This window comes from Silene latifolia, unplaced genomic scaffold (assembly GCF_048544455.1).
Source record: "Silene latifolia isolate original U9 population unplaced genomic scaffold, ASM4854445v1 scaffold_139, whole genome shotgun sequence".
Classification (NCBI taxonomy): Eukaryota; Viridiplantae; Streptophyta; class Magnoliopsida; order Caryophyllales; family Caryophyllaceae; genus Silene; species Silene latifolia.
In genome coordinates, this window is record NW_027413134.1 from 806,091 (window position 1) to 816,003 (window position 9,913).

Genomic DNA, 9,913 nt, shown 5'->3' on the forward strand with positions numbered 1-9,913 from the left:
TGTTCTTAGAATTTCTCTGTGCATTGCTTGAGGGTCTTAAGTTCAGGGTTTTATCTTCCATTTTCTTGCATAAATCCAGTCAAGCCATATCAACCCCTGGTTGGGCATATCAAAGTGGTAATCAGAGCCAGGTTTAACACAATCCCATCTTGTGTTAATCTTGGGTTGACATATATTCAGTGAGTTCATCTTCCCCTAACTACATTAAAAACTACAAAAAATAACCATGAGTGCAGAGAAAATTACTGAGTTGGAAACAAAGATAGATACCATGGCTGGTACTGTCAATGTTATGGCGAAAAGTGAATGAGTGATGAACCAACATCCTGGATTTGGGGGAGAGGCAGAGGTCATGGGAGAGGATACATACCACAACCAAGAAGAGGGCCACGTGAGGATGAGGAGCAGTCGATTCGGATGACAAAGACAAGAAGCAGGCTTTCCTCAACAGACACACTCGATAAGCATCTTAAGGTAGAGATCCTGAATTTTCTCGGTAGTTTGAACCCAAATGATTTGTTAGAATGGTTAAGAGATGTTGAAAGAATTTTTGAGTATAAAGGATATAATGACACCAAAGCCTTTAAAGTTGCTACTTTAAAACTTAAGGGTTATGCATCATTATGGTATGACACCATGAAGAGTCTAAGGGCCAGGGAAGGAAAGGACCCCATTAGATCTTGGAATAAACTGAAAAAGAAGTTGCTTGCTAAGTTTGTTGCCAAAGATTACACTCAAGACTTGTTTATTAGGCTGTCTAAATTGAAACAAAATGAAAATTCTGTAGAAGCTTATCTGAGGGATTTTGAACAGTTGACACTACAATGTGATATCATTGAAAAACCTGATCAAAGGATTGCTAGGTTCCTAGAAGGCTTAAATTATAACATTGCAAAGCAAGTAAGGTTACAACCACTATGGTCTTTTGAGGATGTGGTCAATTTATCCTTTAGAGTTGAAAAAATGAGTAAGGAAACACCCAAGTCTTATGCTAAAGCACCCCCTCCTAAACCTTATTCTGGGGTCAGGATTGGTGAGAATTCTAGACCTCCTTTAGTTGTAAACAAGAGTGTCTTGGATAAAGGCAAGACTCCAATGGGACATAAGTCCACTCCCACAAGAGATGAGAGAAGGAAATGCTACAAAGTGTCGGTGGTATGGGCATTTCAAAAGGATTGTCCTTCTAAGAGGACCCTAACTGCCACAGAAGTCCAAGAATGGGAAGAAGAGGGATTGGTAGAATATGAACCAGAAGAGGAATATGGGAGTGAGAAGGAGGATGACTCAGATAAGACAATGGTTGTGACCCCTCTTGATACAGGCCACAACCTTGTTCTTTGGGGAGTTATGCATTCACAGCAGCAACCACTTGAGGAAGATCAGAGGTCCTTAATTTTCAGAAGCAGGTGTACCATTCAAGGCAGGGTGTGTAATGTGATCATAGATGGGGGTAGCTGCACCAATGTGGCTTCTGTCACTATGGTTAACAAGCTCAATTTAGAAACCAAACCTCACCCAAACCCTTACAAACTCAGGTGGCTCAATAAAGGGGCAGAAGTCAAGGTTGATCAGCAATGCCTTGTACCCTTTTCCATTGGGAACACTTATAAAGATGAGGTAACTTGTGACATTGTTCCAATGGATGCTTGTCATTTACTATTGGGCAGGCCTTGGGAGTTTGACAAGGATGCCTTACACAAAGGGAAGAGCAACATCTACACTTTTAAGCATGGGAACCAGAGAATAGTGCTCACACCTTTACCCCCAAACACCAAGGATTATGGCAGTCCTAACATGAGCAACCATAAAGGAGTACTATTCCTCTCAGAAGCAGAAATACTTAGGGAAATGCAGGAAGAGCAGTCTGCTTTCATTCTATTATCCAAGGAAGTTGAGGGTACAACAGGCATTCCCAGTGAAGTCATGGAACTGATTCATAACTATCAGGAAGTATTTCCAACAGAGTCGCCATCGGGTTACCTCCATTGAGGGGAATTGAGCATCGATAGATCTAGTGCTCGGTGCAATCCGCCTAACAGGCCAGCTTACGAAGTGACCCAAAGACAACTCGGGAGCTACAGAAACAGATAGAAGAACTCATGTCCAAGGGGTTTGTTAGAGAATCCTTGAGCCCTTGTGCGGTTCCAGCTCTCCTTGTTCCAAAAAAGGATAGCACATGGAGAATGTGCATTGATAAAGGTGGCAATCAACAATATCACATCGTAAAATACAGGTTTCCAATCCCTAGATTGGATGATATGCTCGATGAACTTTGTGGTGCTAAGCTATTTTCTAAGATAGACCATGACAAGGCTATCATCAAGTAAGGATAAGGGAAGGTGATGAATGGAAAACTGCTTTCAAGACCAAACATGGTCTCTATGAGTGGCTTGTGATGCCATTTGGCCTGTCTAATGCTCCTAGTACTTTCATGAGACTTATGATTAATACCGAGACCTTACTTGGGTCGGTTTATTGTTGTATACTTTGATGACATCCTAGTATATAGCAAATCCAAAACTGAACATTTGGAGCATCTGACATTGTTGTTTATGAAATTAAGGGAGCATAAATTGTTTGGAAAATTAGAAAAATGTTCCTTCATGACTGGGGAGGTGAAGTTCTTGGGATATGTGATAACCGAGAGGGGCATATTTGTGGATCAAGAGAAAATTGCAACTATCGGTCATGGCTCGCTCCTAAAACCATCACTGAAGTGAGAGGATTCCATGGCTTGGCATCATTTTACAGGAGGTTCATCAAGGGGTTGAAGACAATCATGGCACTTTGTGATGAAGGAATGAAAAAAGGAGTGTTTACTTGGATGAACAGCACAGCAGGCATTTGAACTTATCAAGAAGAAAGCGTATGAGGCACATATCCCGGCATTACCGATTTTGATCAGTTGTTTGAGGTGGAATGTGATGCTAGTGGAGTAGGGATAGGGGCAGTGCTCATTCAGGGAAGGAATCCAGTGGCCTTCTTTAGTGAGAAACTCAGTGGAGCTAAGCTTAACTACTCAACATATGACAAGGAGTTTTATGCATTGGTCAGGTCCCTGATGTATTGGAGCCACTATCTAAAACCAAAGCCCTTTGTTCTTCACTCTGATCATGAGGCACTGAAGTATATTAATGGTCAGCATAAACTAAATGTCAGGCATGCTAAGTGGGTTGAGTTTCTCCAATCTTTTAATTTTTCTAGCAAGCATAAAGAGGGAAAACTCAATGTTGTAGCAGATGCACTTTCGAGGAGGCACTCTATGTTAGTCACAATCCAGCAAAGAGTGTTGGGGTTTGAGTTTATGAAGGAGCTCTACAAGGATGATCAGGATTTCATGGAGGGGTATCTATTCAAGGGAAACAAACTGTGTGTCCCTAGGGGCTCCTATAGAGATTTACTAATTAAGGAGGTTCACTCTAATGGTTTAGCATGACATTTTGGGGTACAGAAGACCTTGGATATACTTCAAGATCAGTTCCACTGGCCCAGAATGGAAAGGGATGTTCAAGCCATAATCAGAAGATGCTCTACCTGTCAAAAATCAAAAAGCTCATTTCAACCAGGGGCTTATACTCCACTGCCTATTCCAGATAAACCTTGGGAGGATGTAAGCATGGATTTCATAGTGTCCTTGCCAAGAACTCAGAGAGGAAAGGATTCTATTCTGGTTGTGGTGGATTGGTTTAGCAAGATGGCCCATTTTGTGCCATGCCAGAAAACTGAAGATGCCTCAGGAGTAGCTGACTTGTATTTCAAAGAAATTGTGAAGTTACATGGTGTTCCTAAAACAATTGTATCTGACAGGGACACCAAGTTTATGAGCTACTTTTGGAAGACCCTTTGGAAACTCCTCAACACCAAACTGCTCTTTAGCACCTCCCATCACCCTCAAACAGATGGGCGCATTAAGTCACAAACCGAACATTGGGAAGGATACTCGGGTGTATTGTGAAGAGCTCACCTTTGAAAGATTGGGATCTCAAGCTAGCTCAGGCAGAATTTGCCTTCAACAGAGCTCCTTCCTCCAAGATCTTGGACATAGCCCATTTGAAGTGGTATATGGAAGCAACCCTCTCATGCCCTTTGATCTATCCAATGTCCCAAGAGCAAAATCAATTATGATGCAAAGAAACGGAAGAACAGATGAGGCACTGCATTGCATGAGCGGGTAAGGAAGCAAATTGAAAAGGCAAATGAGCAAAGCTAGGAAGAACAGCAAGCCAACCAAAGGCGAGAAAGAATTCCAACCAGGTGATCTGGTGTGGGTACACATGAGGAAAGAAAGGTTCCCTGGTAAGAGAAAGAACAAGCTCATGCCAAGAGCTGATGGACCATTTGAGGTAACAGAAAGAGTGGGGACCAATGCTTACAAAGTTGATCTTCCAGGAGAGTATGGGGTTCATGGAACATTTAACATTGGAGACCTCAGTCCCTACTATGGCAGTGATGAAGAGGACACTGAGGATTTGAGGGCAAAACCTCTTCCACCTGGGGAGGATGATGCAGGAGCAAGGGGATCAGGCAACCATCAAGACAATCACAAGGAGCTTGGCCTGACCAAAGCTTGGGAATTACCCCGATTCTCTAAAGAAACTATCCAACCAGGGGCTCCAGCTAATTTTCAATCAACATTAAGGGTCCAAGCTACAAAATCATCATGGAGAAGTTCCTCAAATTATGCTTAGAAGAATAGTTAATCAGGCTCACAAAGTCGTGGTCCATTCAGGGAAGCAGGCAACATTATCCTTGCTAATTCAGTGATAATTCCTTTGTTTTTGTTTAAGTAAGTCTCATTATCTAAATAAGGACCTTGGAGGGTCATAGTAGTCCCTACCAAGTCAGGAGACAAGCAACAAGAAGGCCAAACAAGAGCTTTAAAGACCTGAGAACAACATTGTCATTTCAGGAAACAAACAAGAATGCTTTATTGTGCTTTTCTGAACTTTTAACCAGTCTGTTTTATTGCTGTTATTTCGTCCTCATTTGTGGACTTCTTGCTGTTATTTTAACTTCTTTTGTAAGGCCTTCTGAGCCATTAAATGATAGTTAAATCAAGGGTAGAGATCTCTTTGTAAACTCTATTTAAGCAGCCTGATATCCCACTTTTACAGGCAGATTTGAATGAAATGAAAACCTAAAGAGTTTACTCTCTTCAACCTGTTAACTTGTGCCTTGCTTAGTTAACAAACTTATTCAGTAGCTTGTACTTTGCTTAGTTGCTGGCCTAAGCTTAATTTAATCTCCTTGTGCCTTGCTTAGGGTATTGAGTTAATCCTAGGACTCACTGTTCTTAGAATTTCTCTGTGCATTGCTTGAGGGTCTTAAGTTCAGGGTTTTATCTTCCATTTTCTTGCATAAATCCAGTCAAGCCATATCAACCCCTGGTTGGGCATATCACAATTACTAATGAACAAGGACAAATGTTTCACACAACGAGTTATAAGGACTAATGAACAACTAAAAATGATTCACACAACGAGTCACAAGGACTAATTAACAAGGACAAATAATTCACACAACGAGTCACAATTACTACTGAACAAGGACAAATGATTCACACAACAAGTCACAAGGAGAAATTTACAAGGCAAATGGTTCACACAACGAGTCACAAGGACTAATTAACAAGGACAAATGATTCGCACAACGAGTCACAAGGACTAATTAACAATGACAAATGATTCACACAACGAGTCACAATGACTAATGATCAAGGACAAATGATTCACACAACGAGTCAAAAGGACTAATTAACAAGGACAAATGATTCACACATTGAGTCACAATGACTAATGAACAAGGATAAATGGTTCACAAAACGAGCCACAAGGACGAATAAACAAGGACAAATTATTCACATAACCAGTCACAATGACTAATGAACTAGAACAAGTGATTCACACAACGAGTCACAATGACTAATTAACAAGGAACAATGGTTCACAAAACGAGTCACAATGACTAATTAACAAGGACAAATGGTTAACACAACGAGTCACAAGGACTAATTAACAAGGACAAATGATTCACACAATGTGTCAAAGGGACTAATTAACAAGGACAGATGATTCACACAACGAGTCAAAGGGACTTATTAACAAGGACAAATGATTCACACAACGAGATAAGAATTGAAGTCAAATTTACAAGGATGTCAAGGATAGAGTTTCACAAGATACAAGTGTCAACTTAAAGGAGGAGCAAGATGAAGCGAGGAAATGAGGTATGAACGGTAACGCTTATGATCAAGGAGAAAGGAAAATTAGACAACAAGGAAACGCCAGATACTCAAATCTCAAACAACAATGTCATCACTCCACTAAGGAAATAAAGGGTAATAACCAGGTCAGGAAATGATAGGAAATTTAAAAAGGAATATATGAACATGTCAAGATGTGAGACTAAAAGAGTCGAATCATAAAGATAACTTGTTAACAACCAGTAAGAGATATTAGAATTAGGGAGGTATTCAAGACAAGGAAATAACGAGTAAACTTTTATACTGAAGAATCAAATCCAACCAAGGTTAACACCCCACAAAAGAAAGAGAACTATCTAAAAGGCGTTAAGGGAGGATTAGCAAGGGTGAAAGGACAAGTTGGGAGGATACGAATGTAACTTCCTAGGAAGAAGAATAGAGAGTTTAGAAGAAGGATAGGCACCAAGAGATTAAGAATAAGGCGAGATACAAAAAGAACGAGAAACATCTTCAAAGAAGTAGAAGCACTCTTCAAAGGTTGAACAAATCTTCAATCCTCAAAGAATAGGCACTAAATCTTGATCTTCGTAAAATATAAGTGTCCTTTCAATGGAACGGAGATACTCTTGGCGATCACTCAAGAACATCAATGTTCCAATTCAAAGACATAAAAATACATTTTTACACCAACAAATGATAAAACTAATTATCAGACGTCTCCAATAACAAGCTTTAACACTAATTGACGTTAAAACCAGTGAAAAACATTAAAATATTTCCAAAACCTTTAGTTCAAATTTTTTTTATAATAAGGGTAATAACTCCATTAGCTATAGATAAGCTCACGGTCATTGATCCAAGAACGCAACAATTATTAAATGACAATTAACAAACAGGTTAGTACCTAACAAAGAGCAAACACAAAGAGACTACAACATAAGATCCTAAATCTACCCATCTTACCCATCTCTCAAGTTTATTATTTTAAGGTCAAGTTATTTATATTGGGGTGCACAAACGTGCGTCGGGAGCAAATATGCTCTGATACCAACTGTGACACCCTCAATTTTTAGCGTTAACTAAACACGTAAATTCTACAGAAAAACTGACAGGATATGTTTGTAATTGGTTCAACTATATAAAACCTGTAATTTTTAAAACTTTTCTAAACCATTCACAAACATTTCCAAATGAAGAGTGCCAAAACCTGCAAAGACTAACAAACTAATTTACATAATATAGCTAAAGTCGCGAGAATAACGTGATACAAACCAAAGTAAAAGAGGGAGACATATGTCCCTCCAAAATATAAATACAACCATATGTTTAAAGGTTTACTACAAAATATGGTCAAACTAGGTCCAAGGTTCTTTTGCTCACTAGCTCGTCCGTGTACCCCATCTAATCATCATCAACCTGTCAATCGCATTTTATACAAACACGAAAGCCACAATTCAGTGGGGAGTAACTTCGAGTCCTCCCAGCCACGAAATGTCATATTTAATGTAACATGTAAACAACATGATAAATAATTTAATTATCAAGTATTCTAACCTATGAACACTAAACTGACCAATTTAAGCTATCATGTGAAACATATAACAAACAGTAATCCAAACTTTATCAATTGTAACCGGCTTACATCTCACTTATTACAATTCATAAAATCACCATACAAGAAAGGACAATATATCAAAGACAGGCATAAGTTCTTAGTACGGTCAATAGTCACTCTGTAACTCGAGTCTATAACACGAGGTAGGGAAGGTAATCGAACCGGTATCCTGGCTCAGAGGTTCTATCAAAACATGGCCAGGACACAACACAACCCTAGCCTAAAATCACTTGCAGACCTAGACATGCGGATACACACCACCGCACCCAAGACTCACAATTTTTCTAAAACAAAGTGAGTACCCCAAGGAGTCCACCAAAGGGTTGGCTAGTACTTAAGCTGACCACTTACTATCAAAATAAGTAACGAGGTCATGCCCCAACTTGGATATAAACCCACCAAGTCAGGAACACAAAGGCTATTAAGCAGTGAACATATACTCGTCAAAGACTATAATGGCCTATCTATGACAAACACAACCACCTGCAAGAAGTATTTAATACCAATTCCATTTCAAGCTATATTAACAATATTAAAGGTTCCAGGGAATCTAAGACCGTTTCTACAATATAAGAAACCATTCAATTCAACCAACAACACATGTGAACTAAAAACATAATATATGGCCTAAAACAAGAATAAGGCCAATTATCCATTTTTCACAATAATTTACATCCAACCGAATTTTTACCCGCAACTCCAGTCCTGCGACAGGTACGGGTTAAATCGCGGCTGACCAATCACACAGTTGACTGACATCGATTCAGTCAAAGGGACCAAGGCTCAGTTTTCGGCTTAATCACCAAAACATTGCAATTATCGCTATAAAATTCATTTTAAGCAATAACATTACAATTTCATATCATAACTTATCCTAACATGTGCAAACTACCAATATAAGCATAATTTTACCAACCTCATTATATTTACTACTAACATTATTCATTTCAAAAGTTTACCCATATGTTACTTATACTAACTATAACATTAATGAACCTAAAACGACGAACAACGCATGAAAAATCGCGAAAACAAGCAACGGGCCGACCCGGGCCAACCCAGGGCTGCCGTGGGCCTGCCGGGCCGGCACCCCCAATTCTCCATTTTTCCGTTTTTGTTCATTTTAACATCGTTTTAAGCATCAATTAATCATTCCCATTTTATTTCCATACTAAAATGTGAACTTATACTTATAAAAGACATGAATTTAACCCATATAATCATGTGAAATAAACCACCCAATTAACATACACAAAATCACACAAAAAGCAAAGAATGTGACATTTATTCGTCGAGTAACTCGAAATATGTTACCTTACGCTAGCAAAAAGACAAGTAATAACTTGAGAAAGCTTCTAAAACCCAAAATTACTCTTCATCTTCAACCACATATGAGTCACCTAAAATAATTATGTGAAAGGACGATATTAACGAATTATCGTTATATAAAATATGAGACGGAAATTAATTATATTTAAATCAAACCAAATTAGCACCCAAACGATTTATAACTGTGACTAGCCCAAATTACTAAATTTAGCTAGCCCATTTACTAAAATCAAATGTGTCCCACAAAATAATTATGTGAAGTCCAATTAACTCAATGTGTAATAATTAACGAGTTAAGTTATATAAAGCATGAGGCGGATATTAAATAATATTTTAATTAACCAAACTAGCGTCAAAACAATTTATAGACACGGCCCAAAAGTTATTATGGCAACCTCAAACTCGTGACTTAGCTAGGCCACTGCCTAGGCCACGGCCATGCCGCTGCTAGGCCAACAACCCAACGACAACAACCCATTACGTGAATGTACATGTATTTGTATAAGAATGAGATGGAAATTTAAATAATTTAAACAAACCCAAATTGCGCCAAAGCATCCTCTACCCACGACTACAAGGAGTCATTGAACGGTCCTACACCTGTCACCAAGCAATGGAAACGGGTTTAAAACATTACTCCGCGCATCCCCAAAACAGAGGCCAAACAATCAGCTACTACTCCACCTAATGGACCACCCAACCATAAACAAAGGAAAGGAAGAAAGGGGAAAAAACAGGGGTATGGGTACCCCGTGTCCAACCCAACA

General features: G+C 39.1%; 1 protein-coding gene and 1 long non-coding RNA gene across 2 annotated transcripts; one reads left to right on the plus strand and one right to left on the minus strand.

Moving 5' to 3' along the window:
- Positions 1 to 306: 306 nt before the first annotated feature.
- LOC141637716 (uncharacterized) lies at positions 307 to 2,327 on the plus strand. The gene is made up of 2 exons (XM_074447163.1): positions 307 to 1,950; positions 2,040 to 2,327. The coding sequence occupies exons 1-2, from the start codon at positions 307 to 309 to the stop codon at positions 2,325 to 2,327; spliced, it is 1,932 nt and encodes a 643-aa protein (XP_074303264.1).
- Positions 2,328 to 7,416: 5,089 nt separating this feature from the next.
- Positions 7,417 to 9,219, minus strand: LOC141637722 (uncharacterized). Its single transcript, XR_012541875.1, has 2 exons — positions 9,132 to 9,219; positions 7,417 to 7,618 (listed from the first exon to the last, which is right to left on the minus strand). It is a non-coding gene; the product is annotated as an uncharacterized LOC141637722 (long non-coding RNA).
- Positions 9,220 to 9,913: the final 694 nt, after the last annotated feature.

Excerpts from the sequence above, each read along its gene's own strand:
- LOC141637716 (XM_074447163.1), top strand. The coding sequence starts at position 307 with ATGAGTGATGAACCAACATCCTGGATTTGGGGGAGAGGCAGAGGTCAT. Across the intron at positions 1,951-2,039 it reads TGATTCATAACTATCAGGAA|GCCAGCTTACGAAGTGACCC; the intron begins GTATTTCCAACA and ends TCCGCCTAACAG.